Genomic DNA, 14,851 nt, shown 5'->3' with positions numbered 1-14,851 from the left:
TGAGGAATCTGTTGCGATGTTTCTTGAGGTGGTTGGTCAGGATAAGACTATGAGGGATATAGGTGAAAGGTATTAGCGGTCATTGGATACGGTAAAAATGAAGCTTCATGATGTCTTGAGTGCTCTTCTCAAGTTTGCAGAGGATACACTAAAACCACAAGAAGGCGAGTTTGCAAGAGTAAATCTTGTTTTGAGGAATGATAATCGATATTGGCCTTATTTCAAAAATTGTATTGGAGCACTTGATGGAACTCATGTGTCGGTTCGCCCTCCAAGTTGCGATCAGTGATTGAGATGATATTTGGAGTATGGAAAGCAAAATGGAGGATTTTGGATTATAAGCATCCAAAGTATGGCATGATCTAGTGGATTAAGCTGGTGACAACGACGATGACGCTACACAACTTAATAAGTGATTCACATTGGGAAGATTATGATTTTGTACAATGGCAAAATGATGATGATGGAGAAGGAGAAGGAGAAGGAGAAGGAGAAGAAGCTGATTGTGATGGTGATGAAGAAGAAGAAGGTGATAATGATGATAGTGGTGGTAGACATATTGTATATGAATCGACTGGTGATAGATCGATGGAATTTTTGCGTAAGAACATCACAAATGAATATGGTAGATGTTTTTTACTGTATTAAATATTTTAGTTAATGACCACTTATGTATTATTTAACTTTTGTTTATCTTTAGTAACGATGGGCCGGTCCCTGACGGCAGGAAGTTGCTTCTGCCAAATAAACAGCCCTGATAAGTTCATTATTTGATCATCACTCAAAAGGTTGAGTGTTACATAACATTCAGTACCTTGATTAAAATTTATACACAGAGTTTTGAAAGTTTATATTTTAGTAAAAACATCCACTGTTACATTATACACTGCCTTAACAAACTCCCTTAGTACATAAAAAACTTAAAAAAACCTTGGTTTCTTTGATTTTATTGAGAACCGACGCTTGCTTTATCGGGTAAGTTAGGAGAGCGAGCCAAGCTAAAGCTACTAGAGCATCCACTAACCTTTGAGCCTGACCCACGGCTTCTCACTAAAGGAACCAATGACTTCACCACATCTGCCATCAACGGTCTGTAATCAGTTTCTTCTTGAACACACATTGCTGCTATTGCTGCAACCTGAACAACCTCTTTGGTCGAGTACTGCCCTTCAAGTGCTGGATCCATTACGTCCACCACTTTGTCTCTCTCAGCCAGTTGAGGCAAAGCCCAAGATACAAGAACTCCTTCTCCAGTAGCTCTCTTCATATCTACCGGAACCCTCCCGGTTAGTAACTCTAACAAGACAATGCCGTAGCTATAGACATCTGATTTTGTAGTCAAGTGGCCAGTTAGAGCATACTCAGGAGCAACGTATCCTTGTGTGCCTAGTACACGTGTAGAGACATGCCCACCAGCTTTATCTGATCCTACTTTAGCCAATCCGAAGTCTGAAACCTTGGTGTGGAGGTTTCTGTCAAGCAGAACATTGCTGCTCTTGAAGTCTCGGTGAATCACTGGAGGTGATACTTGTTCATGGAGATACTCCAAGCCTTTTGCAGCTCCCAGAGCTATTCTCATCCGAGTTTCCCAGTCTAATCTCAATGGGACAGAACCAGACCCTATATGCAAAAACAACAGACATCTCTATATCAGTCATATCTATTAAACACGCCGGAAGTTTGTAACATAACTTGAAGAAGAAACTTAACTGTTATTAGGATAGAGGTGTTCCTGCAGACCGCCATTGGCCATGAACTCGTACACAAGCAGTTTATGACTATTGTCTGAGCAATAACCAAGAAGTGCCAACAAGTAGGGTGAACGCAGACGGCTCAGTAACTCAACCTGTCATCAGATACAAAATTAATCAACCGTTGAAGAAATTAGTGAGCTAAACAAAGACTTATAGCACAAATAAACAACAGCAAACCTCCATCTTGAACTCTTCTTCGCCTTGCTTTCCTGCATTATCCATAAACTTGATAGCAACTTTTCTCCCGTTGTTAAGCACACCACGGTAAACCAATCCAAACCCACCATGACCAACCACATTCGACTTACTAAACCCACCAGTTGCTGAATGTAGTTGCTTGAAAGTGAAAACCTGTATCCCCTTGTCAGTAACTTCTTGTTGTTCTTGACAATCACCTTTCTCCTCGCAGTCAAACTCTATATACACAGGTAAAACCAGAGAGCGAAAAGACAAGAAATTGCAGGTTAAAGATAAGACCAGACTCGTTCTGTTTACACAAGGACATGAAACGAAACAGAGAAACTGTTGTCTAAATTGTTGTGCTTACTCTTGTTGATTCTGTGACGCTTGGAAACTTTGTTACGGATATAGCAGTAGTAGCTAAAGGCGACGAACAAAGATGACAGAGCAAGGCAAGCAAGAACGACAATGGCTACAAGTGAAGCTCGCTCTTTCTTCTGGTACGCTTCTTCTGTTTCCTCCATTTCACCCCCCAGGAACAAGAAGACGCCTTTAACGGTTTCCAGAAATGGAAAAAACGAGAAGATGTAGAAACCCTAGAAGGAGGAAGACGAAATTGATACAGAATAACTTTAAAGCTTCGGGTCTTGTGAAATCTAATCTATTAAAACAGAGTCATATTTAATATCTACCATTTACAAGTTGTCATTTAAATTTGGACTACCTTTAGAATAGCAAGTGTTTGGATATGTAAATGTGTTTGGTTCCTTGAATATATCAGTTTAACTTACAACTTAATTTAAACCAACATAGAAATACACGTCTAATCGGTTATCCTTCATACCCAACTTAGACAAAACCAACATTAAAAATTTATTTAAATTTGGTTATCACACTCTGCACCTGCAATACCTACCATTCCAGTTTTAATAATTACATTAGACAAATATACATTTTAAATGTACCCAAATCGTAATACATACCATTCCAGTTTTTATACCAACAAATTGTAATACATACTTTGATCATTATTCACCATATCAAACATTCCCAGTTATACAGAATTCTATTATGAACATAATATTATATGAATCTAATCTATTAAAACAGAGTCATATTTAATATCTACCATTTACAAGTTGTCATTTAAATTTGGACTACCTTTAGAATAGCAAGTGTTTGGATATGTAAATGTGTTTGGTTCCTTGAATATATCAGTTTAACTTACAACTTAATTTAAACCAACATAGAAATACACGTCTAATCGGTTATCCTTCATACCCAACTTAGACAAAACCAACATTAAAAATTTATTTAAATTTGGTTATCACACTCTGCACCTGCAATACCTACCATTCCAGTTTTAATAATTACATTAGACAAATATACATTTTAAATGTACCCAAATCGTAATACATACCATTCCAGTTTTTATACCAACAAATTGTAATACATACTTTGATCATTATTCACCATATCAAACATTCCCAGTTATACAGAATTCTATTATGAACATAATATTATATGAATATAAGTTTACATCATAGAAATTGTAAAATTTCATCATTGTTATCTAATTACATTACATATGAATTTTTTTATCTATTGAAGCCAACTATGTGATTCAGGACTTACGTTCATTTAAATTTTGTATCTGTCTCCCATCGTTAAATATATTTGATTATCAAAATCAAGTACAAAAGAATAAATGTACTCAAATCTATCCTCTAAAGATTGGATATTCTTTTCCCAAGATATTCGTCCATATATTTCGAACGCCATATTTATCAGCTTAACAATTACATTCTTATGTGTTCCATATCTTAACCGAATATAACAACTCCTACAAAATAGAGTAACCAGAATTTGTTTTCGATTTCATAAAATATGCAAATCAAAATATCCTAACGATACTCCTTCAATCCAATCTTTAGAAACATATCACTATAAAACATCTTCCCATTGCCTAACACTTTCTATAACTCACTATTAAAAAGACAGAGAAGCTAATGGCAATGGTTACATCAGACCGAATAACTTTGTTGAACGATGTCAAACCATTTAAATCAACTTGGAAGGTTGAAGTAAAGGTTCTACATTCATGGACACAGCGTTCTAACTACCCCGGTGGAGACTCTTTGCAGTTCATACTCGCAGATAAGACAGTAAGTGTTTCCATGACATAACTTTTATGTTTCTCAAAGGTTGTATTGCAGTATGCTAAACTATATTATATCAAATGTTATTGTAGGGTGTTAAGATTCATTGTACCTGCAAGAGACTCTTCTTGGCTCGTGTTAAGAAACTTCAGGTGGGACAATGGAGGTTCATTGAGAATGTGTCCGTAACTCCTGCAGCTGGAAAGTACCGACCGACCAGTCATGCGTACAAGCTGACCATCATAAGTAACTCTAATGTCACCAATTCCTCCCTGAAAAATGATGATGAATTTTTGTCATTGACCACTTTCCCAGAAATCATGAATGGAAGTCTTGATTCAAATGTTCTAATTGGTAACTCATAATATAATTTCTTATATATCTATATTCTTCTGCTTATCTAAATTAATAATCCAAATTTCTTTGTATGTTTGTAGATGTTATTGGTCAAGCAATAGATATTGGAGATATGCAGGTTGTGCCAGTTCAAGGTAAAGAAACAAAGAAGCTGGAACTTACTTTGACTGATAGAGAGTAAGTTATGAACATTACATTAGACAAATATACATTTTAAATGTGCCCAAATCGTGTTTTTAATAATTTATATTTTTTCCTCTATTATCAGGGACCACCAAATAGCATGTTGTCTTTGGGGTCGTTATGCTGAACAAATTTTATATACATACAAAGTTGGTCAAGTGAATAAAAATTTCCTCTGTTTACTGAGATTTGCCAAAATCAATGTTTACAAGGGTAATATATCTACTAAACTATTAATTAGCATATATTTAGATTTGTATTTTAATTTATTTCAATTATTTACTTTGTTTGTTGTAGGACAAGTCCAGATAACAAATGCATTTGATACTTCAACCTTGGAGATAAATCCACCTGGATTTGATGTGCAAGATTATATCAGACTGTACGTTATACGATCATATCATAATACTTTTTAGATATATCTACATAGATTCCTTCTTGTGTAAAAGTTTAATTGCTATATAGGATGCCAAATAATGAGCTTGATCTCATTACTGATGGTCGTGAGGTTGTGAAACCCAAAGGAAACAAACGCCAACCAGATCAGTGGTCAATTTACCCAGAGAGAACAATTTTGGATATCATAATGGCGACTGAGGTTCGTTTTATATATTTATCTTAGCTTTTTTTAAAATAAAAACATGTGGAAAGTTAATAAAGCTAACGTTACTTGTACAGATTGAGAAATGCATTGTTACAGCAACAGTTAATGCAATAGACACAGATTGGGCATGGTATTATTTTGGTTGTGCTAAGTGCCACTATAAGAAGGTTACTGACATTACTAATAGGGATGTGGTGCCTGTGAAACATATGTGGTATTGTGATACATGCCATCAGTCAGTCACCAATGTTGCACCTAGGTATGTCTTTTTAACTTGAAACTAAAATGTTTCACAATCTATATGTTGTAACTAATTTATAAATTTCGTACAGGTTCAAAATACACCTATTACTAAAGGATGACACTGGTGAAACTAAGGTGATGTTGCTTGATACTGTTGCTGAACCTATTTTGGGAGTAAGTGCTGAAGTACTCTTAAATGGTTCTCTAGAAGAGGTATATACAAGTTGTAATTTCACTTTTATATTATGGGTTGCATTTGTCGTTTTTAATGTTGTGTTTATTTCTATTTAGGTTGAGGATCCTGAAGACTTGCCTGACCAAGTTACTGCTCTGATTGGGAAGACTTTCAAATTTGGAGTCTATGTGAACAAAGATAATGTTGATTATGGATCCCATATATTTAATGTTGGGAAGACTTGGTCTGCTGATGCAATAATAACTCGCGCGGACGATGAGGACACCGGAGATACATCGACCATAGTTTCCTCTGATCGTTCATCAGGACAGGTTTGTAAAATTTGTGATGTTTTTATATTGTATAATAAGCATATTTGTTATGGTTACCTATTTAATATTTTGAATCTGTTTTTTTGTATTAGGTGTCTTTTATCAGCATTGAATCTGAAGACAACACATGTTTATCTTCAACTCCACTGTCAAAACGAAAAGGAAGCAGTAATGAAATTGATGACCTTTCTTCTACTTCAAAGAAACAATGCTCTAAGATAATCAAGGTGGTAAAGAACACTGTGGAGAAGTGAAAGGTGTTGCTGTTACGGACTTTGTTGCATTTTAGCAAATCAAATAAATGCTTTTTTATTTTATTTTTCTAGGATAGTGTTTTTTTTCAGTTTCTACGTATTATGTTGGTTTTTTCCTATCAATAAGGATGAGTTTTAATAAAATGAGTTTTAATAAACTAATAAGTTTCATTGTTATGCTTTCATTAAACATATATTCAAGTAGTGGAAAATATCTTATTTGTTATTATAGATGTTTAACCTACTGCAAAATGAATGTTAAGTTATCGCTTACTTGGCATATGTTGTAGTTGGAATACCTTTTGTTAACTCTATGACCATATGTCGCTTCAAGTTAGACACATAAACTGTCCTGAAAAACATCAAATAACGTAGAAGAATGTTAGTCATTTCTATTATTTTATTAATAGAAATGTTCAAATTTGATAGTAATAAACAAAATTAAAGAATAACACACAGATACTAAAGAAATCGGTTGAGATATATGTTAAAACTGTTATATTGTATCTAAATATAAAAATTGTTGTGATCTATTTAGATATTATACTACCTATTATGCAAAAAATCTTAACTAAAGCAATTTTAATTTTAATTTTTCATAAGTCCCGCCCTTAATTCGTCTTCAAAATTTAGATAAGCAGAATGTACAGAGATTAACTTTTCATTATAGAAACAGATTTATCAGCAGTCTCTGAACAATTATATTCCTTTCACCATCGTTGTTCAGGTGATTCTAACATTTCTCTTAATCATTAGCTAACTTTATTTTATTATATATATAATACACAAAGAGTTTTCTGCACACATTAATGTTTATATTCACAGAATGAAACGAAAGCATCATGTTTCCTTTGGAGCAGATGCTCATCGGAAACGTGCGCAATCTACATCTAAACAAATAACTGAATCTTCCCAAACCAAAGATGTCCCCTTGACTGCAGTTTTTGCAAGAATATTGAATGATGTTACAAATAAGAACATTGCAGAAAGTTGTCACCCAAGAGTTTCAGTTACAGTGTCGAAACCTAATAACAAACGAGGTGGTGAATATTATATACTATTTCTATTTTGATATACAAAGTGTATTGTACCATTCAATTCACACAAATTTGTAACTCTTGGTGTAGTTTATTCTGAAAAAGAAAACAACGATTCTTCTCATCACAAGAACATGAGTCATCAAATCAAAGGTATATAGATAGTTACTGCCAGAGTTGTAGTAGTTGTAACTTTAGAGTCTGCAATTATTTTTAAGACATTTTACAGTCATTAACTAATTTCTTTTACTATGTATGCATCTCAGCTATCTACACTGGATCATATCCAAGTCAGCTCACATTTCAAAGACAATATTCACCAATTCCTAAAATGCCTAACACAAAGACCACAGAAACTGCAAGAGCGTCACGAATATCCACATTTGATAGACAACATAAAGGTATGCCAAGCCAATTAACAGAGTGATGAAAGCTCGAACAAAAGAGTTTGCGTTTAAAAACTAAACATTTTAACTTTCATTATCTAATTCGTTTTGTTATGCAGGCATCTCAACTACTTTTACTGGACCATGTCAAAATCATCTCCCATCTTTAAGACAACACAAATCAATTCCTAGAATACCAAACACACAGACCAGAGAAACGACAAGAGATTCAGGAATGTCAAAAAATGCTGGAGCTGAACATAATTTTTCGAAATCTGATCCACTGAATGAAGGTAACTTCTATAAACTGTTGCTATCAAGTTATATTAGTGTCTGATCTGTTGTGTATGTTTTAAATTGATAACTATTTTGCAGATTTACTAAGCAACATGGATGGTTATGATGACCTAGAATTTGACAGTAGTAGTCAAGAAAGTTTTGATTCTGATACTTCAGATCACGAACAATCTATTTTGCTAGAACCAGAAATAAACAACCAATCAGAACGAGTGATGAAACTGGCGGCAATGTTTAAAAAAACCTTCTCTGAAGTGAAGAAAAAAGTCAAACCAATATCTCCTAAAGAGGATGGTTAGTTTAATTACTCAATTAAATATGTTTGGTTCGTGGAAAATGTTCTCCTAACCTACCTTCTTATAATTTACCAGATTATGTTGATGAGGGTGACCCAGAACACAAATGTGTACATTGTGGAGCTATTATGTGGTATGGGGAACGCATAAACAAGAACAAATATAGACGAAAACCTATATTTACATTGTGTTGCATGCAAGGACAGGTTCAGTTGCCATACCTAAAGAAGCCCCCTGATCTTCTAATGAACCTTCTAACAGGAACTGATAAGCTTAGCAAACATTTTCAAAGGAATACGAGATCATATAATATGGTTTTCTCTTTCACTTCACTTGGTGGGAAGATAGATAAATCTATGAAAAAGGGACGAGGACCACAGATGATTCAGCTTCATGGTGAAAACTATCATTTGATGGGAAGTTTAACACCACCTGAAGGAGACCATGCCAAGTTTGGACAACTATACATTGTTGATACAGAGAATGAAGTTGAAAACAAATTTAATGCTCTGAGGTAACTAATATCTATATGCCCATAGCTAAGTTTTCGTTTTGTAAGAGTTTTATATTTAATAGCTAAATGTGTACGTGTTTTTGTTTGTGTTAGCAGCAAATCCAAAAATTTCTCACCTGGTAGTAAGCAAGACGGTTTGAAGAAGGAAGTTATTCAACCTATTATCAAGATGTTGAATGCTGTTAATCCATATGTTGTGCAGTTTCGATCAGCTAGAGAGAGATTTCAATTGAATCCTGAAAAAACCTTCCATATGCGAATTGTCAGTAGAAGTGACAAAGATGGTAGGACATATAATATGCCAACAGCAGCTGAGGTGGCTGCATTGATTCCTGGTGATTTTAATTTAGGAATGGATAAGCGGGATATTGTGCTTCAGCATAAATCTGGAAAACTAACCAGGATCGATGAGATTCATATCTCTTATCTAGCACTACAATATCCTCTAATATTTGTCTATGGTGAGGATGGTTTCAGGGTTGGTATTAAGAAAGGCATTACAGAAGCGTCAAAGAAACTCAAAAATCCTTCAATCAGTATGAGGCAGTTTTTTGCTTTCAGGCTTCAAGAGCGAGATAATGAGTCACATGTTCTGCTCTATTCAAGAAGGTTATTTCAACAGTTCATAGTGGACGCCTATACTACAATAGAATCTAATAGACTGAGGTATTTGAAGCTTAACCAGACATGCTTGCGTTCAGACAGTTACGACTCTATCAGAGAATCAGAAAATGCTGGCAACTCAGATATGAATGAACAAGGTCAACAATTTCTTCTACCAGCTACTTTTACAGGGAGTCCAAGATACATGAAGAATATGTACTTAGACGCTATGGCCATTTGTAGACATTTTGGTTTTCCAGACCTTTTCATCACATTCACATGCAATCCAAAATGGCCAGAACTTACAAGATTTCTTAAGAAAAGAGGCTTGAAATCAGATGACAGGCCTGAGATTATTTGTCGGATCTTTAAGCTGAAACTCGAATCTTTGATGAATGATTTGACAAAGAAGAATATTCTGGGAAAGACATCTTCATGTAAGTTTTGCTCGAACATCGTTATTATTTTATCTTTTTACTATTTTATATATGTTATAATTCTCGGAACTGTTTATATTGATTGGATCTTGAGTTTATAATATTTTTTGACCCGTTAAGTTTTTTCCTATTGCAGCTATGTATACTGTTGAGTTTCAAAAGAGAGGCCTGCCACATGCTCACATTCTGCTTTTTATGCACCCTTCCTCCAAGTTTCCCAAAACAGAAGACATTGATAAAATCATATCAGCTGAGATCCCAGATAAATCATCTGATCCAGATCTTTACAATGTTGTTAAGGATTGTATGATTCATGGTCCCTGTGGAGCTGCTATTATGAATTCACCATGTATGGAGAATGGACAGTGTTCGAAAATGTTTCCTAAGCAATTCGCAGAGAATACTCGGGTGAAAAAAGATGGATTTCCACTCTATAGAAGACGCCAGTCTGACTGTTATATTGAGAAGAATGGCTTAAAATGTGATAACAGATGGGTCATCCCTTACAACAGGAAACTCTCTCTTCGTTATCGAGCTCACATTAATGTAGAGTGGTGCAATCAAGTTGGTTCTATTAAGTATTTATTTAAATACATTAATAAAGGAGCGGATCGTGTAACTGTAGTTGTCGAACCACCAGGGCCAGAAGTTAGGAGCGAAACACTAGCTACCTCAGCTCCAGCGAACTCAGCAGCACCAAGCTCATCTGCAGCCCACTCAGCTACAGCAACCTCAGGTTGTGCGACCTCAGCTCCAGCTAACTCAGCGACAGACACTGGTGGTGATGTTTTGAAACAAAACGTTGAGATTAAGAAGAATGAAATAAAGGATTTCTTTGATTGCAGGTATTATTATTTGATGCAGTTTTCTTTATATTTTTACTGATTATTATGCTTTTAATCTGATATTCTAATAGGAAATTTATATATATTTGTAGATATGTTTCTACTTGTGAAGGAGCGTGGAGGATTTTTAAATATCCCATACATTATAGATCAACATCCGTTGAGATCCTCTCATTTCATCTACCAGGAAAACAAAATATTATCTTCAGAGGGAAGGACAAACTGAAAGATGTTCTTGGTCGTAAGCTTATCGAGAACACAATGTTTCTGGCTTGGTTTAAGCTTAATGAAGTTGATGCTTTCGCTCGGACTCTTACTTATATTCAGATTCCCAACTACTACACATATTCAAAGAGTCAGAAGAAGTGTACTAGAAGGAAGCAAGGGTTCAGTGTTGGAAGAATTAATTATGCCCCACGTAAGCAAGAAAGTGCTTATTTTTTGAGAGTGTTATTGAACTACGTCAAAGGTCCTACCAGCTTTGACGATATTAAAACCTACAATGGTGTAGTTTACGAGGGGTATAAAGAGGCATGTTATGCTCGAGGAATATTGGATGATGACCAGGAGTATATAGATGATTTAGTGAGGCGCAGTTATGATAGCTCTGCAGCTGTTGTTCGTGATCTTTTTGTTCTAATGCTTCTATCCGATAGTCTGTGTCAACCAGAGGTTGTTTGGGATAAAACATGGAAACTGTTGTCTGAGGATATCGAGTATAGTCGCAGAATGCATTTCAATAGGCCAGGTACAATACCAATCTCTTCTAATAAAGTATGACAGTCATGAGATTATTTTGTTTTAAATTAAACGTTAGTGATATTTTTACCACTAGTTGATATATTTGTAATTTTAAATTGGTATTTATATAGATGGTACTAAGTGGAAATGTTGTCCATATTATTGGCAGGGCTTATACTAAATGACAGTGACAAGAAACTATATGCTCTTATAGAGATTGAGAAGCTTATGAGAAGGAATGGGAGTTCACTTTCAGTCTATGAATCTATGCCTAAACTGCCTGCTGAATTCAAACCGATCGAAAATGTTTTGATCTTGGATGAATTAAATTACGACCTGCATGAGTTGCAAGCCACTCATGACAGAGATATTCTGAAGATGACTGATGAACAAAAAAAGATATACGATGAGATCATTGGTGCTGTTGTTGAAGATAGAGGTGGAATGTTCTTTGTTTATGGGTTCGGTGGCACTGGAAAAACCTTTCTTTGGCAAATTCTATCAGCTGCTGTTAGGTGTAGGGGAGATATAGTTCTTAATACTGCATCTAGCGGAATTGCTTCTTTGTTGTTACAAGGTGGTAGGACTGCTCATTCCCGTTTTAGCATACCAATCAATCCAGATGAGTTTACTACATGTTCATTGACTCATGGATCAGATAAAGCTAATTTGATAAAGGAAGCATCTCTAATTATTTGGGATGAAGCACCAATGATGAGCAAACATTGCTTTGAATCTTTAGACAGAAGTTTAAAGGATCTGATGGGGAATCACGACAATAAGCCTTTTGGTGGGAAGGTTATTGTTTTTGGAGGTGACTTTCGGCAAGTACTTCCTGTGATTACTGGAGGTAGCAGGGCTGAGATAGTGTTGGCTGCCATGAATTCTTCTTATCTCTGGGAACATTGCAAGGTTCTGAAACTTACTAAGAATATGAGATTATCTTCGAACAATCTTTCTTAGGATGAGGCAAAAGATCTGAAAGAATTTTCTGAATGGATTTTGGCTGTTGGGGATGGGAGAATAGCAGAGCCTAATGATGGGGAGGCACTAATTATGGACCAAGAGTATCCGATAGAAACTATAAGTCATGCCATCTATGGAGATGCAGATTCATTAAGAGGAATTCAAGATCCTAAGTTTTTCCAACAGAGAGCAATCTTATGTCCAACAAATGAGGATGTTAATATGATTAACGATCATATGTTGTCTAAACTTGATGGTAAGAGTTTTATTTATTACATGTATTGTCATTATACTGTGTAGACACTAACTTATTTTTGAAATTTGGTTCTTTCTTTCAGGTGAAGAAATGGTTTTTATTTCATCTGATAGTATTGATCCTTCTGATACTGGTTCAGTCAACAATGATGCTCTCAGCACCGACTTCCTAAACAACATTAAAGTTTCTGGTCTACCAAACCATAGTATAAGATTGAAGATTGGTTGTCCTGTTATGTTGCTTAGGAATATTAATCCTAATGAGGGTTTAATGAATGGAACAAGATTGCAAATCACTCAGCTTATGGATTTTATGGTGGAAGCTAGAATCTTAACTGGTGCTAAGGTTGGTGAAATCGCTTATATTCCAAGATTGTTGATCACTCCAACAGATAAAAGACTTCCTTTCAAGATGCGTAGAAGACAATTGCCTTTAGCAGTGGCTTTTGCAATAACCATCAACAAAAGCCAAGGACAATCACTGTCTGAAGTTGGATTATTTCTTCCTAGACCAGTTTTTTCTCACGGACAGCTATATATGTTGCCATATCAAGGGTTACATCGAAGAAAGGTTTGAAAGTTTTGATCGTGGATAAAGAGGGGAAGACACAAAGTAAAACTACAAATGTTGTTTTCAAAGAGGTTTTCAATAATCTTGAAAACAGAGAAGAGTGATGGAAGTGTCTAAACGAAAGATTGTTTTTTGTGTTAGACTGCAACGTGAAACTGGTGTTTTGTGTTTTTTTTTTTTTTTTTCTGATCTACATTTGAGTTGAAGTTTTTAAAGTCATATCTGACTTTGAACTAAATAAATTCAGTTTTTTTTTTCATTTACCAGACACAATGTACTCTGCTATTCACTATTTGCTCATTACAGAGGTTTGAATTGAAACAAAACATGAATATAATCATCATGTTTTGTACCAAAAGAAATACAGTTTGTTATCCAGTCAAACCAATCCAAAATCAAATAAATTTCAACAATACACAGAACAATAATCATCCAAACTAACACCAAGTATACAACGATCACTATTCTGAAAATTTCCCAGTGCAGTCAATCTAATCTATTACTATAAAGTCTAGCCGTGCATCCTAAACAGTCTATCCTTATAAAGATTCTACTGGTTTAGTTCACGGTTCCTCAATTTATATACGAGGTAGATAGTACTAACCTTTATTTCTGAAATTGGTTTTGTGGACTGTTCCAATTAGTAATTTGTAGTTTCTCTTTTCTCAGGTCCTCACCAATAACCTAACGAATATATAAACTATGAGTTTGATCTGTTAACGTAAATAAACCAGAACAAATAAATTTATTAAAAAACAGAGTAGGAAGAAGATCATGAGAATAAATAAGAAGGCAATTTATATAAATGTAATGTGTATAAAGCGTTTGAAACATACACTTCACTTTTTTATAAGCTATATCAGGTTTGCCTTCTACTCTTCTTATGTCCTTTTAAGAAAAAACTTTTTTTACCTGTACAAAAACGTATCAATAATAAATTATTCATTAACATAATTGGATTTCTAAATCCTGTTTATACAGCAAAAATAAATTTTTATAATTTAAAATAAAACTTATCTGTGAGTCTAAAGCTTGGTGATGGTTGACCCGGAACTAAAGCAGATCTTGAAATCGAACATTGTGATGGGGGATCTAGAACTCTAGGTGAGAGATCTATGAACGTTTAAAAAAATTCCAACTGATTAACCAAGTTCAAACACTGATTGCTTAATATAAGTGTTTACAAACAAAAATCAAAAGAGTCTAACCTTAAAACACAAGATCGATTGACTTGAATGATTTTTGAACGATTTGATTATGGATTTGAAGGGAACGATTCAAGTGATTTCGATCGATTACAGAACCACCGTCGAAGAAGAAGAAAAAATAAAGTTGTTGATTTTTTTAGAAGGACACGTTGAAGTAGTTGATCTTCCCGGAAAAAAAAAACTCTAGGCTTCCTTTAATTTTTTATCAAACTATATTGTTTTTATAAATGGGCCAAATCAAAATACTTAAACTGTACTTACGTTACAAATTAATGGATCACAAACATTTATCAAGTATATATGGACCAAATTTGTTTAAATTTTGGGTTTTAACAAACAAACGTGTGTTTGATGTATGTACTAAACAAGCAAACATTATATATACTTCAAAAAACAAAACAAAATTAAATTATAAGGAAGACATCATATTATAAACATATAACTTAAATTATAT

The 14,851-nt window shown here is 34.5% G+C and overlaps 3 protein-coding genes and 1 pseudogene across 4 annotated transcripts; 3 read left to right on the top strand and 1 right to left on the bottom strand.

Moving 5' to 3' along the window:
- Positions 1–796: 796 nt before the first annotated feature.
- Positions 797–14,559, bottom strand: LOC106428199 (probable serine/threonine-protein kinase PBL7). Of its 2 annotated transcripts, XM_022705350.2 has the most exons (9): positions 14,398–14,559; positions 14,026–14,302; positions 13,794–13,873; positions 6,541–6,593; positions 4,206–4,365; positions 2,302–2,530; positions 1,932–2,170; positions 1,711–1,846; positions 797–1,620 (listed from the first exon to the last, which is right to left on the bottom strand). In XM_022705350.2, the coding sequence occupies exons 6-9, from the start codon at positions 2,456–2,458 to the stop codon at positions 947–949; spliced, it is 1,206 nt and encodes a 401-aa protein (XP_022561071.1). In that variant the 5' UTR covers positions 2,459–2,530; positions 4,206–4,365; positions 6,541–6,593; positions 13,794–13,873; positions 14,026–14,302; positions 14,398–14,559; the 3' UTR covers positions 797–946. The 2 variants fall into 2 exon arrangements, with proteins under 2 accessions (XP_022561071.1, XP_013724409.1); XM_013868955.3 differs by lacking the exons at positions 4,206–4,365; positions 6,541–6,593; positions 13,794–13,873; positions 14,026–14,302; positions 14,398–14,559 and having other exon boundaries at positions 2,302–2,596.
- On the top strand, positions 3,950–6,241 carry LOC106428206. The gene is made up of 9 exons (XM_013868959.2): positions 3,950–4,099; positions 4,186–4,447; positions 4,531–4,584; positions 4,931–5,015; positions 5,099–5,231; positions 5,312–5,496; positions 5,570–5,693; positions 5,772–5,987; positions 6,080–6,241. The coding sequence occupies exons 1-9, from the start codon at positions 3,950–3,952 to the stop codon at positions 6,239–6,241; spliced, it is 1,371 nt and encodes a 456-aa protein (XP_013724413.2).
- Positions 7,610–12,663, top strand: LOC125575503. The gene is made up of 9 exons (XM_048759799.1): positions 7,610–7,679; positions 7,784–7,957; positions 8,040–8,255; positions 8,459–8,771; positions 8,865–9,811; positions 9,948–10,656; positions 10,866–11,404; positions 11,567–12,309; positions 12,361–12,663. Exons 1-9 carry the CDS (start codon positions 7,610–7,612, stop codon positions 12,661–12,663), a joined length of 4,014 nt encoding a protein of 1,337 aa, XP_048615756.1.
- LOC125589039 lies at positions 12,692–13,771 on the top strand (annotated as a pseudogene).
- Positions 14,560–14,851: the final 292 nt, after the last annotated feature.

The sequence above is a fragment of the Brassica napus genome, chromosome C6 (genome assembly GCF_020379485.1).
Source record: "Brassica napus cultivar Da-Ae chromosome C6, Da-Ae, whole genome shotgun sequence".
In the NCBI taxonomy this organism is placed as follows: domain Eukaryota; kingdom Viridiplantae; phylum Streptophyta; class Magnoliopsida; order Brassicales; family Brassicaceae; genus Brassica; species Brassica napus.
Note: the sequence above shows the minus strand (reverse complement) of the source record. Positions and strands in the feature narration are given on the sequence as shown.

What these genes read in the sequence shown, in the direction of transcription:
- LOC106428206 (XM_013868959.2), top strand. Translation starts at nt 3,950, where the DNA reads ATGGTTACATCAGACCGAATAACTTTGTTGAACGATGTCAAACCATTT. An exon ending in TCATACTCGCAGATAAGACA is followed by an intron (nt 4,100 to 4,185) that starts GTAAGTGTTTCC and finishes ATGTTATTGTAG; the next exon opens with GGTGTTAAGATTCATTGTAC. An exon ending in GTCACCAATGTTGCACCTAG is followed by an intron (nt 5,497 to 5,569) that starts GTATGTCTTTTT and finishes AATTTCGTACAG; the next exon opens with GTTCAAAATACACCTATTAC.
- LOC125575503 (XM_048759799.1), top strand. Translation starts at nt 7,610, where the DNA reads ATGCCTAACACAAAGACCACAGAAACTGCAAGAGCGTCACGAATATCC. An exon ending in AATATCTCCTAAAGAGGATG is followed by an intron (nt 8,256 to 8,458) that starts GTTAGTTTAATT and finishes GTTGCATGCAAG; the next exon opens with GACAGGTTCAGTTGCCATAC. An exon ending in ATCTCTGGGAACATTGCAAG is followed by an intron (nt 12,310 to 12,360) that starts GTTCTGAAACTT and finishes AATCTTTCTTAG; the next exon opens with GATGAGGCAAAAGATCTGAA.
- LOC106428199 (XM_022705350.2), bottom strand. Translation starts at nt 2,458, where the DNA reads ATGGAGGAAACAGAAGAAGCGTACCAGAAGAAAGAGCGAGCTTCACTT. An exon ending in GCGTCACAGAATCAACAAGA is followed by an intron (nt 2,171 to 2,301) that starts GTAAGCACAACA and finishes CTGTGTATATAG; the next exon opens with AGTTTGACTGCGAGGAGAAA. An exon ending in ACACCTCTATCCTAATAACA is followed by an intron (nt 1,621 to 1,710) that starts GTTAAGTTTCTT and finishes TTTTGCATATAG; the next exon opens with GGTCTGGTTCTGTCCCATTG.